The following is a 27483-nucleotide window of genomic DNA, read 5'->3' on the forward strand; positions in this document are numbered from 1 at the left end:
GAACAATGAAAATTAATAGTTTCACATTTTATTAGGCTGATATTCCAGATGTAGTGTACATTTAATTAAGTGTAGTTTCCTTTTAGTTATGGTATGTGTATCTGTTTTTTGTCGCAAATTCTTTCTAGTTTTACAGTTTTCCACATGTTTTCTTTCACCATTTATGATTTTTTTCAAAGCAGAGCTATAAGGATTTAAATCACTTTAGCATGCAGCAAAACAGTTCCCATTCAAACAATAAACGCCATTTTAAAAAGCCTTTAGATCTTCTGTCACTTCATAAATATAAATGTATAAAAACGTTATGCAGTTGTAGTGCCCACCTGCTAATTAAATGCAGATTTTGCTCGAACTTGCTTAAAATCTGTCTATTTGTTTCAACTATGTCTCTGTTCAGAATACATATGGCCCTTGTGAAACTAATTATGCTTATGGAGCAGCTGTTAAATTTAGTGCAACTAATTTTATCCAATATTTTACATTTTAATTGATTACCTGTGAAGAAATTAGCAAATTAACACTTATTGTACAGTAACTGAATCGTCTTTTATGGTTACTTTCAGATTTAACAAGTGAGCCAGGCACTGATGGAATAAAGACATTTCTACGATTTTTAGATAGGAAAGTTATTGGTGGATCTTGATTATCTGGTGTGAAAATTTAGGAAGACTGATGAGTGATGCCAAGCATCTGTGTGTTCTGTATCTTGAACATGAGAAGCAAATTGGAAAGTAATGGCTTTTTCGCAGAATTTTGGTAACATATGGGCTTATCTGGATCTAAGAAGTCTTTGAAGATCTTTGAACTTGACTAAATGACTTAACCTTTGGCATAGTGGGTGGGTTATATGCTTTTTTAGGGGGGAGGCACTGGCATTCTGCATTTCTCTTTTGCTTTTTTTCTTCTTTCCAATCGTACCTATAATATTTTTTAAAATGGGGGACTGGAGATGATGATTGGGATTTTTTTAATATTGACATTTTGAGAATTCCAAGATATTTGGTTGGCTGGATCTACCATTAATAGGGTGAAGTTAAATCTTTTGATAATATTTCAGAAATGAGTCTGTAGATATTTATTTTCTGTTTTATAGATTTTATTTGAAAATGATACTGCAATCAGATCTTATTGGTAATGTGTGGTAATTGAAAGGATGTGGACAAACCTGGGTTCAAATTTCAGCTCGATCACACGTTGGCTCCGTGACCTCTGAACTTTTCAGAGTTCATTTTACTTAAAGCAAAAGCCAAACCAAAAAACACCCCAACCCCGCCTCATCTCAAAGCAAGAAAAAAAATCCCCCCCAAACACTGAAAGGAGATTACAATAACAATTATACGTTTAAATACTCCAGAGAATTAGAAGAGATAAAATAGAGGAATACAGCTAATACTCCTTTTAGCACGGAGAAGATCCTTAGTAATAATACGGCCAAATGTAATGCCCTGTAATATTGCTAAATAAGACATATACTAAGCAAGCATATTATTATGTGTACATATTTTAGAGCATTAACTATCATAGTAGATGAAAGAGTGGTTTTGATTTTTATTTACCAGCTTTGAACTTTGATAACTCAGTTGTAAAACTTGATGTGAGTTATAGGTCCAAGTGAATGTATCTGGAAATTTGGTAAGAAATATTTCACCGGAGCAGTATAGGGAATTACTATGTCAAGAATATATAAGCAGTCCTGTTTACAGGTACTCGATCTACAGCAACTTGATCCTCTGTCCCTAGTAACGACAACAGTTGACCTTGGTTCTGTAGTTTAGAACATGGGCAACTATACTGATCTAGACAGATTTCTCTAAGGCAAATGGACGGTTAGTTAATAAGCAAAGCTGAAGAATAATAACCCCCTTAATTCATCTTAGTTAAAATTCAAAGTGTATGTTTTCAGTAAAGAAATAGCATTGTTGTGGGGTGTATTTGAGTTATTCTTTTGGTATAAGGTTTTTAGGTATTTTCTATCAATTAGCTTATGTGGATTAGATTAAAAACCATTGATTTTTATGGTGAGTTTCAGATAACAGACTTATACATGAAGTTTCAAATTTTTTTTTTAGCCTCTGAATGGAAAATTTTAAGCATCCACTAAAACAGGGAATAGTATAGCAAACATTCATGTAGCCATGATCTAACTTCTTCAGGTAGTATTTTGCCCACACTAAGGCTTGCTTTTAAGCTCTGTTAGAATGGGTCTAGAGTGCCTTTACTTTACTCTTGGCTAATTCAGTGCCAATATCCATGCTTGACCCCATATAATGCCTTATGTACAGGGTGCCTCCACTCTGGCCAGTGGAACACTGTTTCTCCTGTATGAGATTCATGATTTCTATTGCTTTCCAGTGTATTTTCCCCTGGTCCCATGGAATTTCGCCTCAAATACGTATTTATAGTTTGGAACTTGTTAGAAGATTTGGGGGAGCCCACTGCAGATTTCTGGATCCCTCTCTCTGTCCAACTTTCTTTTCTTTGGTCTAATGCCTTGCAAATTCTAGCCACCTTGGCCTCCTTGAAGGTCTGTCTTTTTACTAACTCAGCAAGTCTGCCAGGTCCTGTTTGGGCTCCCTCCCCTTTCTCTGTGGCTTGTGAACTTCCTCAAGGCAGTAAGCGTGAAGATTTCTAGGGTGCCCTTGTTTCCCTTTTCTTGAAATAACACAGTTCTGTTCTGCCTGATGTCTAATATCTGGAATAGTTGTTTCATACATTTTGTCTGCTTTTCTAGCTGTTTGTGGTGGGAGGGCTCTTCACATAGCCTTTAACCCCTATGTCAAAGGTCATTTAATTACAGTATTGATTATCTTATCTGTGATTTCTCTCTTTTGCCTTGTCATTTCTCTCAAGGGTTCATCTGCTTTTAAAAGAATCAACCTTTTCTTTCTTAGTCTTTTGATTCGTTAAGTTTTGCCTTTTTCTTTATTTCTTTCCCTTTACCTTCTTTGAGTATAATTTCCTGTTCTCTTTTCTAACTCCTTGAGATGGATGCTTAGATCATGTATTTTAGATTTTATTCTTGTCTAATTTAAAGTATAGTATATGTCATGTATGTATAGTATATTTAATGCTGTAAATTTTACCTTTACTGTGCTTTAGCTATAAACTACACACTTTTGATGTGTCATATTTTAGTTTTCATTCAGTTAAAATTTTAAAATATCCATTGTGAGGTCATCCTTCCCATGGTTACATTGAAATATATTACTTAATTTTCAAATATTTGGAGACTTTTCTAGTTGTCTTTTGTTCATTTCTTTCTTGCTTAATTCCACTGTAGTTGGAAAACATAATCTGAATACATTCATCTTTGAAATGTGTTGAGATTAATTTTATGGCCCATCACAGGGTTTATTTTAGGAAGTATCACAGATAAAATTGGGAAAAGTGAATATTACACAGTTTCAGGATACAGTTAAGTAGGTGAAATTTAACTACTTGTTCAAATCTTCTGTGTTTTTACCCTACTCCTCCCACCCCCACAAACCTACTTATTTTATCAATTACTAAGAGAGCTTACACAGACAAATCCTCATAGTGTATTTGTCTGTTTAACTTCAAGTTCTGTCAGCTTCTGCTTTATATATTTTGAGGTTCTATTATTAAAAGTATGGAAATTCAGAATTGCCTTATATTCTTTTTGGAGTGACCTTATCATGAAATGTCTTTATTTCCAGAAATGTTTCTTACTTTGAAGTATGCTTTGTCTGATACTGATATAAATTCACCATCTTTCCTTTTGTTAGTTCTTGTATATATTTCCCTTTTTTTTCACTTTAAATCTTTCTTAGGTTTTATATTTAACATGTTCATTTTGAAAGCCATCTATAGTTACTTTTTTTCAATCTGAGAATGTTTTTATTTCAATTGTATTATTTAGTCTATTTATGTTTATTGATTATAGTCATATTTGGGTTTAAATCTCCCATCTTACTCCGTTTTTTTTCTCTGTCCAATTCATTTTTTTCTACTTTGTTCTTTGGTTAATTATATTGCATTTTCTTCTCTATTAGCTTGTTAAAACTTTCTTTTATTTTTGCTTTATATGCTTAACCTAGAAATTGTAGTGTGTCCTTTACTTGTTGGAGTCTGAAATAAATTTGTACTTTCATCACTTTTGTTTCCTCTACTTTTGGTACCTGAAGGATAACTTGAGTAGATGTACCATTGTGAATCCCCATTGAGCTCCTTAAGGAAAATTAAAGCCATTGTTTTGATGTATATCTTGTCGTTTAGAAGACTGATGCCAACCTGAGTTTCGTCGCTGGTGATTTGATCAGTGGTTTTCCTTTATCACTTATGTGCATTAACTCCATCAGCATATATTTGCGGTGACTATGGTTAATCCATTTCTCCACATACACAGTGGACCCTTTCTACATGTATATTATTTTAGTTCCAAAAGTGTTCTTAGATTATGATTGTAACATTGTTTTTTCTTCTAGAGTCTTAGGTTGGATGCTCATTTTCTGCCTCTTCTTTCTATTAGGTACATTTTTCTGATCCTTTCTACTAGTTTTATTTGTTAAAAGTTTATTTTTCCTGAATCTTTTATCACTAACATCTGTTTCCCTTATTATATGCTATATTTAATGTTGGAGTGGTCATGTTATAGTCTCCTCTGCTTTATGGGTTTTTTGTGGGGCATATTTGAATCACCCGAAAAATTTGATTCTGACTGGTTTTTTCCTTTACATTTGCTTTGTAGAGATGTTGGGTCTTTTTTGTTGTTAGTGATGTGAAGGATTTTCCTGGATCAGCAGTAATAGGCAGTTCTATGGATGGGCTGATGGTTTTTGGGTGACTCACAAGGTTTTTTGAATGGTGCTGTACCATTATTAATACAGTGAGGTAGAGTTTCTTTAATAAATGGGGAACTTTATAGGAAAAACTTTATCTATTTTTAAATCCTTGGATGCCGTCTTGTTTTTATAGAGCCCTGAGCTTCAGCACATTGTTTTCTAGTTTCCCTTTACCACCATGCCATCAGTGGACCCTTTACTTTTTAAAATATATCTTTTTCCTAGAATATAGGTAGGTCCTTTTGAAAAATCTCCTTGTTATAGTTTTAGTTGGATTTTGGTTGGGGGTGAGAAAGTACATGTTTGTGGTCAAAATGTCAACCTGACATGTAATCTGTGTTATTTTATTCCATGTGTAATTTTTAAATTAAATTTTGATGACAGTTTTATTTTATAGCAAATGTAGTCTTTTTTGTAGAACTCTACTTAAGCAACTATTTAAAGTATTTTTTTTGAAAAATAAAATATTAGGATATTTGTTTTGATTGCATGTGTTTAGAACTTATTAGCCAATTAAGAAACTTGACAAATTGGTTCTTGAGGGCAGTAATTCATTTTATGTAAGGGTGTTATGGTGATTCTTCCTATTTTGTAGATATTGAAAGCATTTATCTGGTATAATAGGACATCTTGCTGTCCATTTATTGCTTATATATTGTGTGTTCTAGAGTGCCACATTTTTTATCAAATGTTTCTTTGCTTATAATGTTATATCTCCATATTGGTTTTGGTATGCTAGAGACTTCTAGAGTGATTCATCAGAAAACTGTTTATTTAAGAAATGAGGGACAAATTCACATCTTAAATTTTAGTGTAGGTTCTTGGACTTTTTTTTGTTTTTGTCTGGTCAGGGTAGGAATCTTTACTTGATCTGTTACTTTTTGATGGAGATCCCTCAAATATGCAATTAAAGTTACGTAATAAAGTAAATGGGGTTGTTCATATATCTTCAGACATGAGTTTTACAAATATATTTTGTAAAGTAATTCTCATGACACTAAGAAGTCAGCAGTTTAATTCATTTCAATCTGTGATTTTGTGGTTCTTTATAGCAGCCTTTAATAAAGTTGTTTTGCCTGTGTTTTGATTTGCTTTCTTTTCCCTCATGTATTCTCTTCAGTCTCTTCCCCCTCCTTTTGTAGCTTATAGGCAAGATTAGGAGGCCTACAATATCAAGATTAAAATGACAAACATTAACACATTGTTGGGGGTAGCTTATGTTGCATACTGTGATATTTTAAAACATTTCTTTCTTTAAACTTTATATTATGAATTACTTACCTTATAGATCTACTATTGCTATCATAGTAGCTTGTTGCATACTGTGACATTTCAAAACTTATTACTTTCTTTAAATTTTATATCATGAATGACTTAACTTACAGATCTACCATTGCTATCATAGTTCATTGAGCTACACCAGCAACATTTTTAGGAGAATATCTGAGGAAAGCATGAATCGCTTGTATGAAAGGATACGGTAAATAATGAGCAAGATGTTTTTGGAGACTGGCAGGAATATGCTTTCTAGAATGGAATGGAATCTTTGAGTTAGAAAAAACCTTGAGATCAGTTTGGAGGTAAGTGATTATTCCATGAATTGGGTAAGTTGGGAAGATTAAAGATTGGAAAGTTGGTGCAATGGGGAAGGCGGGCAGATAGTAATTGACAGAAGGCCTCTGTTTGCAGTGTGGAGCTTTGCTGTGATGGTGATAGAGTGATCTTACTGTCTGGGTTCTGTGGGACAGGGCCAGTTTAGGCCTGTGTTCCTTATGTTAAGTGCCCTACTTGACTCTGAAAAGTATTTCCTTTTATTCCCCAAAGACTTAGATGACAGGTGATGTGATTTTCCTGTTAAGGTCAAACTAGTGAAGATCGTATATTTGGCTGCTAAGGGTTTTCAAATAAAGAAGACATGCATCATTAGCCAAGATTACTATTATTAACCTTCATATACAAAAGAAAAAATATATTGAAAATTGACACTTGAGCAGTCCTGTGCCAGCCTTAAGATTTTAAAGGTCTGTCAAAATCACAGTGCCGCTCCTACTGGATTAGGTATGGTATGAGGGAAACACATTCCATATGCTCCTGTTCAGATTTTACTCATTCGTTCAGTTTAGCACTGAACTCAGGAACTTCTTTCTCTGCGGCTGCCTCCTCCCAGATCACGTGCCTGCTATCTCACAGTTCAGTCGGCTACTATTATTTTACCCTTACAGTAACCCTGAAAGGTAGTTATTACTCTGCTTTTGTAGACAAGGAAGCATGACCAGAGAGGAAGAAATTTGTGTGAGGTTACCATTGTATGAAGAATTATTTATTTATTGTTGAACACAATACTTCTGTAACTTTGGGTATATAATGGAAGATACACCTCATTTTTAAGATATAGTAAAACCATAATTTCACCATAACCCATCTAGTTTGGAATCTACTAATGGTTGCACATTTGTCCAACAGTTTATTTTTTTTAAAAAAAGGACTAATCACTGAGAAATGAGCTTATATTAAAGATTTTTTTAAAAAGCTCTTTAAGTTTTGTTGTTGATTTTAAACTACATATAACTTATTTGTATTTTGTTACTGTACATTTTCACTAGTTAAGTGAAAACTAATTGCCAGAATTATACAGGGTCTGTCTGGCAGAAGTGAGGACTGCTTGAGTGTGGTCGGTGGGGCAATAATATGAGTGTAATAATTCATAGTTTTAATTTGAACATTTCACCTAAAATGCCATATGGTGGGCTTGAGTGTGATATGGTTATATTACAGAATTAAATGCTTATGATTTTATAAACAAAGGGGCAATATTTGTGCTGGGCCCTGTATTTTAGACCCAAACAATGTAGAACCAAATTAAGATAATATATTGTATGTGTATATACTCATACATGTAATTTATATATAGTGGTTGAGGTTTTCACAAAAAAGGCACCCTTCATTTTTATTATTATTACTTTCTTTTCATCGGAAAACTTCAAATTCTGACTAATTATTGTTCAAAATGTTAGAATAATTTGCTAAATTTTTAATATATCCATATATAATAGAAGATTTACTTATATATGGATACGGTAACATCTGTGGGGGCAATAAATTGTGATGATAAATTAAAATTTTATTTTCAAATTAATTTTATTAGGATAACATTGGTTAATAACATGTAAATTTCAGGTGTCACAAATATATAATGCAATAAGACATCTGTATACTTTGTTGTGTGCTCACCACCTGAAGCCTGGTCTCCTTCTTTCACCATATATTTGGTACCTTTTATCCCCTTTGTCCTCCCCCAAACGTCCTTCCCTTCTGGTAACCACCATTCTGTAGTCTGCATCTATGAGTTTGTTTTGATGTTTATTTAAACTTTATGTGGAAAGAAATCATGTGTCAAAATTAAGAGAGGGAGTAGTCAAATGTAAAAAAAAAATGAAAATTTAATTTTTATAAATTAATAACCTTATATTGACATTCCTAGCAATAAATATTGTAATTCTCAGAGTCATATATTAAAAAGGAAAATTGTGATTTTATGATACCGTATTGCCCTTCATTTACTGAGTGAACCAGTTGGGGATGAAGGAGCACCAACATTACTACCACTGAAACCCATGCAGTTCTCTTCAAGACCAACATACGTCCTAAGTACACAAGCCTAGTTCATGTGATCTTCCTATCGCACAGATTCTTAATTTTTGTAATTTGTCCTTGCTCTTTTCTTTTTTGCTTGATCAATCTAGCTAATGATTTACCAAATTTGTTGATATTCTCAGAGAATCAGATTTTGGCTTTGTTAGGTTTCTTTATTGCTCTTTATTCCATTGATTTTTCTTACCTTCCTTCTACCTACCTTGTGTTTATTTTGCTCTTCTTTTTCTAGCTTCTTAACGTGAAACCATAGGTAATTGATTTTTTGGACCTTTCTTGTTTTGTAATGTAAACATTTAAAGCTCTGAATTTCACTGCTAAATATGGCTGCATCTGACAAATTCTCTCATTGTATTTTCATTGTTATTTAATTTTAAAAAATTTAATTTTTCTAGTGATTTCTTACTGGTCCAGGAATTATTTAGAAGTATATTATTTAATTTTTATATACTTGGTATTTTTTTCTAGATGTTTTGTTGTTACTGAATTCTAATTTAATTCTGTTGTGGGCAGATAAACATATTTTGTGTGATTTTTACTTATGAATTGATCCTTTGATTGTCATAAAGTACCCATTATATTTCTGGTGATACTTTTAGTTTATCTAATATTAATATATTCATTCCAGCCTCTCTCTGTTTACTGTTTGCATGATATATCTATTTTTAGACATTTACTTTCAACCTGTGACTGTATATTTAAAGTATATATCTCATAGACAGCATAAAGTTGTGTATGGCTTTTTAATTCATTGGAACAAACTCTGTTTTTTAATGTATTTAGTTTGTTAATAATTTACTTATTGCTATGTTTAGATTTAATGCTACCATTTTATTATTTGTTATATGTGTGAACCTCCATTTTGGGGGTGTTTTTTGTATGTCCTTTCCAGTGTCCTTTTGGATTAATGAATATTTTTAAGAATTCTCTTTAGTTCATTTTTAAAAATTTTTAACTATACTTATTTGCATTTTTTCTTTAAGTGATTACTGTAAGGATTTCATATATGCCCTTATCATTCAGTGTATTTAGAGTTACTGTTTCATCATTTGGATGAAATGTAGAAACCATATAACTGTATACATCCATTTACCTAACCCATACTTTATTCTATAGAGATTGTATATATTATATCTACCTTCATTATAACCCTTCAGTAAGACATTATAAATTTTACTTTAAGTATTAATACCTATATGTTTTAAATAATTTAAGAGAAGTAGTTTTTAATATTTACTCATATATTTACCATTCCTAAAGGCCTTCATTCCATCCTAAAGATCCAAGTTTTTATCTGTTATCATTTTCTTTAGCTTGAAAAACTTTAGTATCTATTGTAATTGCAGACCTACTATTGATGATTTTATTTTACTTTTCCTTTGTCTCAAAAATGTCTTAATTTTACTTTAATTTTTGAGGTATACTTTTGCTGGCTATAAAATTTTGGGTTGATTTTTTTCTTTCACTATGTTAAGAATTTTGTTCCACTGTCTTTTGATCTCCATTGTTGCTGATGAGAAGCCAGCGGTAATTCATCATTGCTGTTCAAAATGTAATATGTTGTTTTTTTTCCCCTAAGTGCTTTCAACATTTCTCTTTACTTTGTTTCATCACTTTGACTATAGTGTTACTAGTCATGGTCTTCATATTTACCTTGGAGTTCACTGAACTTCCAGAATATCTACATTTGTCTTTCACTAAATTTGGGGAAATTTTTACCCCTACTTAAAAATTTGCGTTCTGTCTCATTATTTTTTCTACTTCTGGGTTTAAATAAACACTTTTGACACATTTAAATATTGTCAAACAGATCCCAGAGGATATGTTTTTCTTTAATTATTAGCAATAGTTTCTTCTCTGTTCTTCATATTGGATAATTTCAATTGATTGATTTTTAAGTACACAGATTCTTTTCTTTGTTGTTACCAATATGCTTTAAATCTTATTTAGCATAAATTTATTTTTAAATTTTATTTATTTATTTTTAGAGAGAGGGGAAGAGAGAGAGAAAGAGAAAGAGAAAGAGAAAAACATCAATGTGTGGTTGCCTTTCATGTACTCCCCTCCCCCATTGGGTACCTAACCTGCAACCCAGGCATGTGCCCTGACTGGGAATTGAACTGGTGACCCCTCAGATTGCAAGCTGGCACTCAACCTACTGAGCCACACCAGCCAGGACATTATTTAGCATAATTTTAATTTCAGATATTCTATGGTTTTAGTTACAGAATTTCCGTTTTTCATTTTCTAGTTTTTCTGCTGAGATTTATTAGCTTTATATTCATTTAAGCATAGTTGCACTTACTACTTTAAAATCTTTGCTTGCTAATTCCAGCATCTGGTTCCTCTCAGTGTCAGTCTCCAGTGACTATGTATTTTCTTGAGAATGGGTCACATTTTTAATGTTTTCTTGTGTATCTAGGAGTCACATTTTAAATATGGTCAAACCTCGGTTCTCAAATGTCTCTCATCTCAAACAATTCAGTTTTGGACCAAGTTTTTCACAGAAAAAATGTTCAGTTGATGAACAGAGTTTCGGTTCTCGACCTGACAACCCTTTTGTGTTAATACTTGTATGATCAGTTAACTGTATGATTCAGTTTTTGAACAAATTGCTTCTCAAACATCCTTCCAGAACAAATTATGTTCAAGAACTGAGGTTCCACTCTACTCTGGATTCCATTATATTCCTCTGAAGAATATTGATTTTTTGTTTACTTGTTTGTGTTAGCATAAAATTAACTTAGTTAAATTAAAATTGTAAAAATCCTGTCTTTGGGGTGCAGTTGAAATTTTAGTTCAACTTTTTTTTTTATCCTTACCTGTTTGGAATCTGCCATTTATATGCACTATGTAGGGTTCAGCCAGAGATTTGAATAGACTTCACATAAAGAATTTTAGCTCCCTCCTCTGACTCCTTTCCAAGATTCCCACATTGATTTTTCTTTTGTGGTGGTTGTCCTGAGTCTTCTGGTTTTTTAGACTGGATGCTTTTTTTGTTTTGTTTTGTTTTAATTTTTTTATTGGAGTTATAGGTGTCCTGCAAGACACAGGCTTGGTTTGTCCTCAGAAAAGAAGTGATAAATTTTCATTTCATCATTTCATTATTTCATGCCAAATACACACTAAATCTATTTAATAAAATCTACTTACTGTAGGTCCAGGTCAAGACCTCGTCCACGCTCCCATAGTCGAAGCAGTGAAAGGTCCAGTCACAGAAGAACCCGTAGTCGATCTCGGGACAGAGAACGATGTAAAGGCAGAGAGAAGGAGAAAAGAGGGAAGGAGAAGGATAAAGGCAAGGACAAGGAATTACACAACATCAAACGTGGGTAAGTTGATATTTCCGTGAACATTAAACAAATCCTAAGCACTGATGACTCAGTGATTTCATGGCAATGTTCAAACTAAATTCTCATTCTTGGAAGTGTTACTTAGATGGAAAAAAGAGGAACATACAAAGGAGGAAGAAGAAAGAGTAAATCGAAATAGTTATCTGAAGTTTTTACTGTTTTCTATTCCTATTTTTATTTAATGCTTATGTAACAAATCTGAGAAACACAAAATAAACGGCTCTGTCAAAGCTTAGTATGTTAGTAAAGGAAAACTTTCAAAATTCTTTAGGAAAGTTTTAACATTTGATTGCCTTTATCATGAATATGAATTTAAAATTTGAAGACTATTTAATGATTAAACATGTCTATTACAGTATTGTAAAGATGTTTAAGGAAAAGATTAAAGGTATGAAACAAAGGGAATGAACCATGTGATTTACTGTTGGTTAGGCCTCTTTCAATGTAAAATGGGAACTTGGACAATATTAGGGTGTATGTGTACATTAGAGTGAGTGTATGCATGTAAGATCTGGAATTTATTTTTTCTGGAATTGATATTATTGAAACAGTCTAGCTCTATCCATTTGCAGGGTGAAGTTCACTCATAACTATTTATCAGAAGCTGTTAAATGAAATAAGGTGTTAGTAGCTTAAATTACAGCTTCTTGTTTTATTTGTAAATGACATTGGGGTATTTTATTCTATGAAGTAAAACATTTTGGAATTTATCCTCTTTTGTCAGTCCTTCAACACCGTACATATGTTCACTTTAATACTTCCATTAAAAGTGTTTATTTTTAGTGTACCAATCAGATTCCAGTGTTAAATTGAAGGGCTTACCAGGATTTTGGATATGGTTTCTTGAGATCTTGAGTCTATGAATAATTAAGTTTACTAAAGGGTATGGAACTCTTCTCTAATCCTTATGTTTTTGCAGTTCTCTCTGTTTATTTTTTATTTCCAGATTTACAGTGATATTATATAAACCTGCCTAGATCGTTGGCTTTTAAGTGTTTCTTGAAATAATAAATTTATGGTGGATTATGGAAGAGGATTAACATTGCTATCTTTCTTTCTCTTGATCATCCTACAACCATTAATAGAAATTGAGCAGTTGTAATTCTGCAAAATTCTGAATTCTGCCTGTTCATAATTTTAAGGATTCTTGAATGTTGTAGGGGAGGGGATGGGTTTGGGTATCTGGCTATGAGGATAGGGAGGCTGAGTTAAACAGAGTTGGTAGAATAGTATGAGGATCAGAGAGAGCATGGGGGAAATCTATTGATAAAGGGAGAAAGTTGGGAAGATGATAGATTTGAAGAGAGGGTGTTGAGTAGGTTTGTGAAACTGGAAAAAATGGAGTAAAAAGATGCATAAATTATGTCAGTCAAGGACCTGTCTTGCTTCTTGTTCCTTTTTTTCCTTTTAATTTACACAAGATACCAACATGACTATGAGATGCATAACTATGATTTTAGTGGTCATTAAATTTTTGCTTTCCATCTCACCAACTTTTAATTTTTTTGTACAGTATAAAATTAGTATTATATGAAGCATCATTTTACAAATTTTAACAGTAAGAAAAGTTAGAGCATGAATAAAAAATGGAGGTCAGGTGGTTTCTGGAAAGGTTTTCATATGGTGATGGGGACATTAGTCTTGAGGTTCTGAGACAGCTTTACAGGTTAGAGTACTTTCTCACTCAGAGTTGATTGTGTTCTAGGGACTGATTCCAGAATAACAGGTTCACAAGATGATAATGTTGTATTTGTCATTATTTCTTGCATCTTAGCAAAGGGAGTGAACAAGGTCAAAACAAGCACCAATGCCAAAAGCTATGAGTAGCCTGATTCGATCATCTCCATGATTTTAGTAGACCCCACAGTACAGGGTGGTGCTATGTCAGGGTGCCCTCTCTCCTGGTTAGTGTTGAAAGCACACAGTTCGTACCTTTTGGTATGATGTGAAATCAGGATTCTTTTTTTGAGGGGGTCAGTGTATACATTTAATATAGTAGTATTTATATATGTATAGATGCACCCTGCTTTGCTCCAAAACTAATTTATCTTTTTTAAAGTTTATATGTTTATTTCTTAAGCCTGATTTTTAAGCCATTCAGGGTAGAGAATGTGTCTTAATTCTTTTTTTAGAGATTTTACTTATTTTTAGAGAGAGGGGAAGGGAGAGAGAAAGAAAGGGAGAGAAACATTGATGTGCAAGAGATACATCAATCGGTTGCCTCTTGCACTCCCCCAACTGGGGACCAGGCATATGCTCTGACTGGGAATTGAACTGGCGACATTTCGGTTCACAGGCTTACATCTTGTATCACTCAGAGCACCTAATGTACATGTTAGTTATTTATACATATTTATTGGTTATTGATCACATATGCTCATTCATTCATTCATTGATTTGTTCACTTGTTCAGTCAACAATATTTAAATGTCTTCTATTTGTCAACTACTGTTTGGTAATATGGACATAATGGTAGGTCAGTCCCACTTGGGGATTTCATCAAGGTGGAATAAATAAACATATATAGAATGGGAGAGGTATAAGTATCTACAGTAACATCATGGAGGTTAGAATGTTTTGGCCATAAGTGACAAAACTTAACTAACAGTAGCTTAAACCAGGGACAGCAAAGTTTTTTCTAAAGGGTGAGATGGTAACTAATTTAGGCTTCCCGGGCCACATGTCTCTGTTGCAGCTATTGAACTCTGCCCTTTTATCAGAAAAGCAGCCATAGATAATACTAAATGAACAGCATGGCTGTGTTTCAATAAAACCTACTTACAAAAATAGACAATTATCTAGATTTGGCCCAAGGGTTGTAGCTTGTCAACATCTGGTTTACACATAAGTATTCAATACATTTACTGCTAATACAACAAATGCAGGGTCTAGCAGAAGTAAAGCCTGGTTGAGTGTGGTTTGTAAGGTAACGATATGGGTGTATAATCTCTAGTTTAATTTGAACATTTCACCTAAAATGTCATACGGTGTGCTTGAGTATGATATTGTTGTGTTACAGAATTACATGCTTATGATCTTGTAATAAAAGATTTTATAATAAAAAGGGGTGTTATTCTTGCTGGGCCCCATAATTTGGAGATAAGCAGACCCAGGCCCTTTTTATCCTTCTGACAGGGCAGTCTCAGCATGTTGGCTTTGCAGCCTTGATGCATCCTGGTTGAAAGATATTTCCATGCACGTTAAGTTGGTTGCCTAGACTAGTCAACATGTCAGGGAGGGGCTCTCAAAAAAGAGGGGATGTATATACGTTGAAGGAAGGAAGAGAGGGGAAAGAATGTTGCATGCAAAATAAACTTCATATGGAAAGACTTGGAGGCAAGCAAGGTAGGCATGGCATGTTTGAAGAGCTGAAGCTTAATGGAGCTTGGTTTAGAGTAGAAGAGAAATAATGAAGAGAGAAGATTATTGCAGTACCTTATAAGTTATGTCAAGGAGTTTAGAGATAATTCTAAAGGCAGGCAGAAGCCAGTGAAGTTACAAATAGAGGAATGATATGATTGTTACTTCATGAGGTATGAACAAAATAGTTTACTCACAGTGGACATAGTAGTAATCAACTAATGTTTAAATACATTTTCTAAGTATCAAGAAATTGTGCTAAGCAATTGACATGCATTATCTCATTTAATTTTTATAACAACCTCATGAAATATATGGTTTTATCACCCTATTTCTATAGATGAAGTTTTGTGGTCATAGAGCTAGTAAATGGCAGTCTTCTAATTCAAATTCACTGACCACAGACCTTTTACTCCTTAACAGTACGCTATCCTCACTTTTGTAGTAATGCATAGTTACTGATGATTAGAAACAGTGTTTGAGATTAAGTGATATGCTATTGCTTAAACTTTCCTAGAAAATAATTAGGGAGCTGAAAGAATTTTCTGTGCCTTATTCTCTGTTCAGGCCAGAAATTTGTCATTAATAAGTTTCCTTCTTTTCTCCTTCTCTTTTTTCCCCTTTACATTCTCATATCAGCTTTCATCTGTTTATTTAGAATTATATTTAATTTTATTTAATAAACCCACAAAAATTTTTTAGGCCTTTGTTAAATTTCTTTCTGTGATGGTTTTATTAGCTGTCTCTTTCCAAATGGTATTTTTAAAAAAAAGAACACATGTAGGTAGAGAAAAAATAAAAAAAAATTACAAGCAATTTGACTAGGACTTTATTATGATTGTACAATCCAGTAACAAGTATTTATCTGTGCTATATAACCTAGATTCTTCCTCCTATAAGAGAAAATAACAACCCATATGCTTCTGCTTCTTGTACATAACAATTTTTGTTTTTATCAAACCAGTTTGAAGATATCGATATAACTATTGATAGAACATAAAGCATGCGTTTATAAAGTAAAACTCAAGGAGAGTAAGTACAGTAATGATAAAGGAGTACTTTATAAATTGGGAGAAATAAAAGTGGGAGAGAAAGGATTGCTCAAGCAGGGTTGCTTAAATAATGAGGAAGAGCTTTTTTTAGACTTTTGAGGGAAAAAAAATGGAATTAGGTAATTCTGAAAAGCCTTTATAAATAGTGGCTAATTAAGTGCAGTTCTGGAGATTACTGGAACTTTTGAATGATTACAATTAGAATTTGTCTTATAATGTTATAAATTGATCTATTCATTGTATTAGTCTTCCTAATAAGGGAGACCTGACATAAACTGGAAGGGTATCAGGAACTTATAGGGACTAAAGGGTGTCTTGCCTTAGAACACTATGTGAATGGTTAATATAAGAAAGACACTGATTCTTATCTTAGATTTATCAAGAAGCTTTAATGACGAATTTTTAATGATTTACATTTGTAAATTTTGATTTCTAAGAAAATTTTATCTTTTAAACATTTATACTTATTTGTCTTGTTTTTATTAATTTTCTCCCAAGTTTTAAAAACTTGAATATTTATCATATTGTTATACAATTTCTTTTATGGGGATTCATCTTTGCAACATGAAGACAAATGTTATAAATAGGGTTATTAGGTTGAAATTGGACACTTAATGTGATTTTGTTAAGCAAATTTTTATTGAGCGTCAAGATCAGAAGCAGGAAATTCGTCGCGGTATCTCATAATGCCAGCATAGTTGATGACTGTGAACATTGCACACCCCATCTGGGTCTTCTGGATTGTCATGTTTTTGGATGTTCTTTAGTAATATTTTGATCAAACTCCATAAAGTATAGTTGACTACTATATATTTTAGACACTTATTTGAATAATTAGTTGTGAATAACTATGTCAGTGCCACCAGTGACTTTCTGCTATTTACAACAAATCATAATGTCATCTTTAAGAGTGGATTTGATTTAAATCTATTTTCAGTCATTATTTAAATCACCAGTTAGGAAAATTTGGTTTTAAAGCAGTGATTACCTAGTAAAATGCTTTCTTAATTTGAGTACCTTTAGAATTCATGAGGAACCTAATTTAGTATTCATTCCTAAAGTGTTTTCTCCTTCATGATTTGCTACTATGAGAAGCCTTTACTTTTATTATTCCAGTATTAACTTTTCAGTAGCTGTTTTCAGAAATGTACCCATCAACACTTCTGGAATATTTTGCTCAGACAGTTGAGTTTATACTTCTCCTCCTTTATAACTTGCTGAAGCTTTGTAATTTTGGAGAGAGGTAAGAATTCTTCCCTGCTTGTCGCTGGACATACATACCCATATCCCGACACCTGAAGTCCTGCAGTTCTTTCTGCTGGGTATTGGGGGGTGGTGGTGGATATATTTAAGTAGAATTTCTTATACTGAAATGTGACTGCCAGTAAGTCAATTGTCTTTAAATCTTTCTTAGAATATATATAGAAGTCACTGGGATAGCAGCAAAATTGGGCTTCAAATATAGCCCACAGCCTGTATTTACCTGTTTATAAAATCTTTAAGAAATTGACTAAAATTGACAAAGTAGAAGCAGAGGCATGGATACATGGAACAGACTGACCGCTGTCAGTGGGGATGGGGTTTCCAGGGCCTGGATGGAAGAAGACGAAGGGATTAGCCGAAGAGCGTATATGCGTGACCCATGGACACAGACAACAGTGCGGTGAAGGCCAGGAGGAAGGGGAGGTGAGGGCTGGGACAAAGTGGTGGTGGGGGGTAGGGACATTTGTAATAGTGTAAACAAAAATAAAGTAAAAAAATTTTTTCTATGCAATATAATTAGAAGTTATATTAATTATATTGCAACTATTTTGGGTATATCTTTATAGACTATAAACGCAGAAAGAATATCAACAGAGGTAACACACTTGTTCATAGGAATTGCTACTAATAAACATGTAGCTGTTTTGAATTATGTATCTTTTTAAGAATTGTGTTAGGTGTTTACATTTAGGGAAAGTTACTCTGCAAAAATAACAATTTTTGCTCATTTTAAGTCATTCACAATTTTTTCTTTACAGGACAAATTATTCTCTTTGAGTCTTAATTTATTCTTCTGTTAAATGGGAATAATGATATTTCAAAAGCTATAGGTATTAAAAGTAGTGTGTATAAGAGGTCCAGTACCATGTAGTAATCATGCTTTATAGATACGTTAGTTGTGGCTTTGACCTTGGCAATGCTCCAGTGTCGTCAGTTGTGGAGTTTCATGTAATAAATTCCTGTTGATGAGATTTTTCTTACCAAGTGCTTGGCAGAAGATGCTGTGATTTGGGAATGTTGGACCCTTGAGTTTTGACAGCAGTTACATACTCTTAGAGCCTGTCATATTTTTCCTTACCTCTTATTTCTTTATGCAGCAGGAAGTCATTTATGCTAATTTATCCCTATTTGCATATAGGTTATAGAATTCTGTGGTGCAGAGTGTGCTTAGAAGCCCTTTTAAGTGTCTGTTTGGATCAAAGCAGGGCCGTGTGATAGCTGTTGTCTGACACCAAGCTGTGTGGTGTTGTTTTCATTAAACATTTATCATATTTCGAATGTGACAGCAGGCAACTTTGTGCCAGGATAACATGTTTTCATGCAAAATTTATTGAAAAAGACGAGATTTTGTAAAGAGATCTTGTTGCCTTTCACCAGTGGTGAAGGGTAAATGTTTGGTTCGAAGGAAGTATACCTTTAACATGTGTCATTGAAACATGCAAAAGGAGCTCTCTGCTGTCAATTTTGTTAAGCAGGTAAACAAATACATCTTTATATGAGTGTATGCACTGGATTTTTCTTCCTTTTTAAATTAAAGTTTTTACAGTTTCCTTGTGAACTAAATGAATACCATAACATTGGCTCATTATGTTGTTTGGTATTTCATATTGCAATGAAATTTACCACTCAGTTTCCGTTGTATAGTTTTGTGTATTTGTCACTAGGTATTAGTTTTGTTCTACAGAAACAGTCTGAGATTTTCAAAAAGACAAGGTCAAGATAGGTAATCTAACATTAAAGAGAACATGCAGCAAAAGCAGGAGACAAGGGTTTCATAAGTTCTACCCCAAGTCACCAATTTTCTCTTATTTATTATATCAGTACATTTTAATTATCCCAGAGTTTGCCTGGTGGGATTTGATTTGAATTATGCTTGACAGCGCTACATGGCATGAGCTGTAGTCTTATTCTTTCTTTTTGTGGTTGCCTAGCTGTGAAAAGCCTTGGAATGAGAGAAGGTACCTTTTATTTTCCTCTTTCATTCTATAGGGGCTGAGGAATTACACTTATGTGAAGAAGTTAATGAGAGAATGAAAGTAGTCTCATGCTGGACTTTTTAGTAAGTTTTATCATGTCGCCTGTAAAAAATTTGGTGAGACCCTTTTCAAGAGGTATTACAAAAATTATGTTGTCATTAACATTCAAGAGAAAAAGGAGAGAAGTGAGTTGTGGGTAAAGGAAGGAACTTTGTCTTAGGAACTGTATAGAAGCCACATAGACCTTCAGATTCTGACTTACTGTGCTTTGGGGCTATTAAAGGGTAATTAAAAAAAAAGTAAATCATGATTCATGAAAGTACACATAAACACACATCAAAAGTATTAAACTCATTAGTTAATAATAATTAGCAAGATGTTACAAATAGCTCCAAGGAGAAGAGTGGACACGTGTATAGGCTGCCAGGAATACGAGGCACAGAATTGTTTAATAGATTCAAAGCTGCCTTTTTCCACATAGGCGAGGGAAATCAGTTACAGCTCCACTGTATACAATTAGGTTGCTTATCAGTAAAAAATAATCATTTGCATTACTATCAGTTATCTGTAATTTGTGGAATTAAAAAATATCTCAGATGATGACACCATATACAAAAATAAATTCAAGGTGGATAAAAGACTTAAATATAAAACATGACACCATTAAAATCCTAGAGGAGAACGTAGGTAGGAAAATCTCAGATATTTCACAAAGAGACTTTTTTAATGACGTGTCCCCTAGAGCAAGGGACATAAAGGAAAGAATAAACAAATGGGACCTCATCAAAATTAAAAGCTTCTCCACAGCTAAAGAAAACAGTATGAAAATTAAAAGAGAACCAACTGTATGGGAAAACATATTTGCCAATGACACCTCAGACAAGGGTCTAATCTCCAAAATATATAGAGAACTTACACAACTGTACTCTAAGAAGACAAGGAATCCAATTAAAAAGTGGGCAAAGGACTTGAACAGACACTTCTCCAAGGAGGACATACAGAATATCCAAAGACACATGAAACGATGTTCAATATCGCTAGCTATCAGAGAGATGCAAATTAAAACCACAATGAGATACCACTTCACACCAGACAGAATGGCCATCATAAACAAAGCAACAAACAACAAGTGTTGGAGAGGTTGTGGAGAAAAGGGGACCCTAGTGCACTGTTGGTGGGACTGCAGATTGGTACAACCACTATGGAAAGCAATATGGAACTTCCTCAGAAAACTAAAAATGGATCTGCCTTTTGACCCTGCAATTCCACTGCTGGGACTCTATCCTAAGAATACTAAAACACCAATACAAAAGAACCTATGCATCCCAATGTTCATAGCAGCACAATTTACAATAGCTAGATGCTGGAAGCAACCAAGATGGCCATCAGTAAATGAATGGATCAAAAAACTATGGTACATTTACACGATGGAATTCTATGCAGCAGAAAGAAAGAAGGAGCTCCTACCCTTTGCAACAGCGTGGATGGAGCTGGAAAACATTATGCTAAGCGAAACAAGCCAGGCAGTGAAAGACAAATACCATATGATCTCACCTTTAACAGGAACCTAAATAACAAAACAAAGAAACAAGCAAAATGTAACCAAAGACACTGAAATAGAGGACAGGCTGATGGTGACAGGAGGGGAGAGAAGAGGGAATTTAAGGGGACAGTGGGAAGGGTTCACAGGAACAAACTTAAAGGACACATGGTCATAGACTAAGGGGAGGGTGGTAATGGGAGGGAAGTGGGGAGGGTGGGAGGGGGGACTTGATTGGGAGTAAAAAGGAGAAAACTGTATATGACCAATAATAAAAAAAAAAATATCTCAGACGATGAAAGGTGGAAAGGCTGAGATAACTTGGAAGGGCACCCTGGACAGGGCTCCCAGTGATCTTCTTTGTTCATCTCAATCATTTAAATAATTTTCCTGACAGAGGAAGTTATTCTTTCTGACCCTTACCTTTATTCTTCGGTAAAATAGAGATAATGATCATTGGAAAGTTATAAATACTAGATGCAATATGTGTAAGATGGCTAAGTAGTACTATGTAGTAGGCTCTCAATATGTGGTATTTATTTTGTTTTTTAATTAGTGACATTAATAAATGATTCTTGTGATTACCAGTTCTCAGCTATTACGCTTTTTTCTTACTTTTGAACCTTTTTAAAGAGCATTCCCTCACCCTGGAATATTCCTTCCTCTCTACCTCTTCTGCCAGTCCCGTTTAACTTTGGGGCTCACTGTAGATGCTGTAGATGTCGCCTCACGAAGCATTCTCTACCCCTCACTAGTGGGCCCTGCACTTAGTGCCCATGGTATCTGCACCTAATCCGAATAGAAAACTTTGTCATTCTGTGTCCAATTGCCAGATTACATACACCTAACAAATATTTGTAGACTAAACAAATAAATGATGGTTTTAGAAGTTGTTTCTAGATAATAAAATCTAGCTTTTAAGCATTTAAAAGTGATAAGACTGAATTTCTGTGTTAGGAAAATAACCAACATTTTTTCTACTTTGCATGCCTGGTTTAAGTGTGCATGTGCACACACTTGTACATATACCACCTCATGCAAAGTCTCCATAATTTCCACTATTTTTTGTACTTTAAATGTTATCAAGCATGCTACAATTAATATCATTTAGCATCAGTTGTATGAAAAAAATGAATGTAATTTCTAGGATTTCTATTTTAAATACTGATTGAAATTCCAGTCCTCACTGATGACTCTTCGTGCCTAGTCTAATTTATTTCAGGATCTTAATTGGTATCACCTACTGTGTTGACTTGGTACATGGTTGCAGGGCAGATTACTAGACTTAAATATACTGTTCCGCAGAGGTCTTTTTCTAGGACCTTGGTGTTTGCCATCAGTCAGGTTATGTATGACTTCTGTAAGCTAAAATTTCTATATATGGTTACAGGAAAGTGGAGGGAATAAACTTGGGATGCCACCCAAGTCTCTTCTTCCTAAATAAAAAAGCAGCTTCCCTAAAAGCTAAGCTCTTCTTTATAATTACTTATTATAGTTCTAATTTTTACTTCATTGTAAAAGCATCCTAAGTATCCTAGATGTGGATAATGCTAATCCACATGGAAGCAATCTGTTCAGTCTTTTTAAAACATCTACTTTCGTTTCTCACAAACTTTCCTCCAAGTCTAGTGATTATTGGAGTGGCATCTTCTAAACAGAACAGATTGGAATAAACCATAGTATATGGTTGACATGTTAGACAAATTTTGGTCAGCACAAATAGAGAAACAGAAGCTTAACCTTCCTTTATTAAACAGCAAAGATTAGGAAATAGATATCTACATGATGATCTATTTTTATATTATAATGTGTTATTATAGATAGCTTTGAAGCAGCTGGTTTAAATGTTTTTAATATCCTACTAAATGGAGTGTGTATAGCAAGATGATAGGAATAACATATGTTTCTTTGAATAGATGTAGTTACAGGGTACACTTTTCCACTAAAACAGAGTAAGTTGTAACACATTCCATTCGTGTAGGTGTTGTTAACATATCTTAGATTTCAAGACACTGAAAGTATATAATAAAAGAACTCCAGATGGTGTCATTGGGGTTAATGCTTTTCATTTTAGTGCTAAGGATGTGGTCCTTGGGTTCTGAGATAGCATATACCTACAGGCAGATTGGGATGTATCTCAGAGATTGGTTGGACCTTGTGGGTATAAACACAAAGCACTTTCTAAATGCTGTTATATATGTGATGATCACTAACACAGCAGGTGCAGTTAGGGAAATGCAACAATGAGTGCTGCTGTTTTAATTCTTTCAGAGCTCCTGCAGGAGGTTTTGAAATGGCAGCCTTTGGCCCCCATGGATATGCCAGCTTTGCCAGGCCACCTGGAAGTAGATCGTGAAAATCAATTTGGTAGTCATGTTGCAATTGTAGCATCTTTTTCATAAAAAAGAAAGATAAAGGAAGGCATTCCACAGTAGAAAAAGAAAATAGTCGATATCAGATTTTAAAAAGTAATATGTACTTGAAATACGAGGTCTGTTTAGAAAGTATACAGCCATGTAATATGAAAAATAGAGATATTTATTGAGGAAGATATGAGAAACATTGTACCTAGGACAATGACACCTCAGTCCCCTTCAAAGTAAGTCACCTTGGGACCTCGCACAGTTCTCCCAGTTGCTATCAGCTGCCCCATCATATTTTCCTGAATTTCACTGATGGTCTGAAATCTCTTCCTTTTTAAAGGTGATTTTAGTTTTGGGGAAAGCCAGAAGTCACAGGGTGCCAAGTCTGGGCTGTAGGGTGGCTGAATCACCTGGGTGATTTGATGTTTTACCAAAAACTTTGTATGAGACATGAAGCATGAGCAGGCATGTTGTTATGATGAAGCTGCCAGTCATCAGTTGCCCATAGCTGTGGCCTTCTGAATCATTGAAATAGTTTCTGCAGAGGAATGTTCAAGTTTAATGCAAAATTTGTTGCAGATTTATTGCTCTACTAGTTCAGTCATTTTGAATGTGATGGTCACACAGTGCACATGCTCACTCAACAGCATCTACAGCCCCCCCCCCCCATTATTACAGTGAAGTCATCTTTGTTCACACATGCACATTTCAGCCCACCTTCTTTGGCTGCCAATTTACATTGATGCCTCACAAACTGTTCTTGTGATATTGACGATGGCTGGACTTTTTCAAGATGGGCCTCATAAGCCATAGATAAAACGTATATTCTGACTACCTAGAAATTAAATCCATGCAAGAAAAAGGATGAAAGATAAGAGTACAAGAAAAATACTTTTATCTTTCAAATCTGTCCAAAGAAGAGTAGTGCTTTTGTATAAATCACTCATGAAATTGCTCAAATTGTAAGTAAATATTACATTATTTATTCTTTTAACTGAAGATCTTTAAATTTCATTCATCAGTCAGTAGTATTAGTTAGGTAAAGTGAGTTTGCAGCTGCAAACTAATTTGAAAAATTGTCAAGGCTTAAACTAAGCTGTAAGGAATTATACCGTTAATATATCACAGGATGTGTGCTTCTGAAGCTCAAAAAGCAGTGTCTGCTTAAAGTTTTTACCATTGATATGATTTTTTAGAAATTTTCATATGCTTTTTGTATATTAGTTTTTTTGTTAAGTCGGGTTTATTGAGATAACTTCTTAGATACATAATTCTGTGAGTTTTGACAAACTACACAGTCATGTGATTCTTACCACAATCGTGGTATGTGAAGTGTTTCTGTCACCCCCAAAATTTTCCTCATACTCCATGTGCAGTCTTTCCCGCAACTGCCAGCCCTTGTCCAGCTGAAAAGTTTTACCTTTTCTCAGCATTATATAAATGTAATCATACAGTACGTAGCCTATTAGATATGGCTTTTTTCATTTTACATAATGCTGTTGAGATAACTTTAGGTTGTTTATGTGTCAGTTTGTTCCTTTATATAGTTAAGTAGTTCCACAACCCATTTTCCATTTCAAGAGCTAAATAATACACTTTTTGATTCCATAGTGTAGAAGAGTTTGTGTAATTTTTGTGTTATTCTGTAACTGTTTGGTATACTTCACTTTATGAAGCCACTTAACATAAAGATTATTTTGTGGACTTAATTTTTCTAATAGTTAAATAATTTTTCCAATAATAGGAGTGGTCAGATTTCTATTCCTTTTTGTGTCAGTTTTGGTAAGTTGTAATTTTCCCCTAGGAATTTGTTCATTTTCTGCAAATACTCACTTGACATAAAAATTTTCATAAGATCTTAATCAAGATTTCTTGTATTCATTATTAATTGTGTGACGATAATGCTTTTCCCAACCTAATACCAATTATTTGTCCTTACTCTCTTTTTTTCTTAATCTTGTTGGAAATTTATCAGTGAGCTTTTACAACCAACCAACCTTTAGCTTTGTTGATTCTTTGGACAATATGTTTGTTTCCATTAATCCTTATTATTCCTCTAATTCTTATTTTTTTCCTTTTAATTTCTTTAGGTTGAATGTGCTGTTCATTTTCTAGCATCTTGAGAAGGATATTTAACTCATTTGAGTTTTTTTTCCCCTAATGTTTATCTAAGGTTATGAATTTTCCATAGCCTGAGGTATATACCATAAGTATATAGAATATTTTCTATATAGAATATATAGAATAGAATAGAATAGAATAGAATAGAATATTTTCATTGGAATAGAATATTTTCATTACAATTTATTTCAAAATATTTTCTAATTTTCATTGCAACATTTCTTTTAACTTATGAATTATTTAGAAGAATACTGCTTAGTTTCCAAATATATACATATTTTCTAATTATCTTTGTTATACTTAATTTGACACATATATAGATTCATGTAACTACTGCCACAAACAAGGCACAGAAGAGACTCATCACTCCCCCACAGTACCTTGTGTTACCCCTTTGAATTTACACTCTGACCATTCCCAGTACCCGACAAACATTGATATGTTTTTTGGCACTAAATGTTTAAAGCTTTATCTTTTTGAAAATGTTAGATGAATGAATCAAATAGTATGTATTTTTCAGACTGATTCCCTTCCCTCAGCATAATGCACTTGAGATTTATTCAAGTTGTAGCAAGTCAACAGTTCATTCCTCTTTTTACTGAGTAATATTCCACTGTATTGATGTGACAATGTTTATTGTTCTACTTCTTGAAGGACAGCTGGTGGTTATGAATGTAGTTGCTATACATTCTTGTACAAGATTTTCTGCAAACATAGGTTTCCTTTTTTTTTCTTCTTAGTGGATGACTAGATGAGGGGTTGATGTAAAACATGATGAATGTTCATGTATTTTTTATTTTTATTTTTTATGGGAAACTGCTAAACTTACAGGGTGGTTGTACTGTATTACATTTTTACCAGCAGCAATAAGACTTTTAGTTGCTCTGCACCCTCATCAGCACTTGGTGTTTTAAATATTATTTACCACATCTATTCATATTGGTGTGTAGTGTTATCTCATCATGGTTTTAATTTGAATTTATAATGCTAATAACATTGAACATTTTTTATGTACCTATTTGCAATCCATGTAACTTCTAACTGTTTTGCACATTTTAAAATTAGGTTATGTTCTCTTACTGTTAAGTTTGCGAGATCTTATATATTCTGAACACAAGTCCATCTTTTGACTATGTGAGTTGAAAGTGTGATGCTGAATATCTTTTTATATGCTTATTGGTCATTTATATTTCTTCTTTTGTGAACTATCTGTTCAAATCATTTACTCACTTAAAATTTTTTTCCTTAATATAAAATCGTAAGAGGTCCTTATATATTTTAAGTACACGTCATTTGTGTGATACATGTATTGTGAATATTATTTCCCCTATCAGCAGCCTCTATTTTCATTTTTTAATGGTGTTATTTGCAGAGCAGAAGGCTTTGATTTTGGTGAAGTGTATTATATTGATTATGTCTTTAATATATCTTGCTTTTGGTGGCATGTCTAAGAATTCTTTGGCTAACTTCTGGTCATGAGGATTTTCTTTGATATTTTCTAAAAAACTGTTTATAGTTTTAAATTTTACTTTTAGGAATATAATCTGTTTTGAGGGGTTTGTTTTGTATAAAGTATGAAGTTTATGTTGAGGTATTTTTGCATATGTATATTTGAATGTTTAATTGTTCTAAAACAATTTGTTGAAAAAATTATAATTTCTTATTGAATTACCTTTGCACTTGTCAAAAATCCAGAAGCATAGTTGGAGACTTCACTACTTCTTTCTCAGTAATCAGCATTGCAGATATAAATGATGTTGTTATATTTTATGTTGTCCCAAAGGTTTCTTAAGCTGTCCTTACATCTTTTCTCTCTTTTTTTGGCTCTGCTTGGGTGATTTTTTTTCTCCCTTGTCTTCCAAATCACTGATTCAGCCCTCTGCTTCATCTAACCTACTATTTATTCCTTCCAATATGTTATTTATTTCAGATATTGCAGTCTTTATTTCTGATTGGTCCTTTTTATTGTTTCTCTCTTTTTTTGTGCTGTTCAGTATCCTTA

At 33.5% G+C, this 27483-nt stretch overlaps 1 protein-coding gene across 1 annotated transcript in view; it reads left to right on the plus strand.

The window, feature by feature from the left end:
- The window catches only part of RSRC1 (arginine and serine rich coiled-coil 1), a 332002-nt gene that overhangs the window by 66018 nt on the left and 238501 nt on the right, over positions 1-27483 (plus strand). Inside the window, exon 4 of the mRNA XM_045851312.1 lies at positions 11612-11785. Coding sequence (XP_045707268.1) covers positions 11612-11785 — 174 coding nt within the window. The remainder of the gene's footprint in view (positions 1-11611; positions 11786-27483) is intronic.

This window comes from Phyllostomus hastatus, unplaced genomic scaffold, assembly GCF_019186645.2.
Source record: "Phyllostomus hastatus isolate PE091 unplaced genomic scaffold, TTU_PhHast_1.1 phas_contig_86, whole genome shotgun sequence".
Taxonomy (NCBI): Eukaryota; Metazoa; Chordata; class Mammalia; order Chiroptera; family Phyllostomidae; genus Phyllostomus; species Phyllostomus hastatus.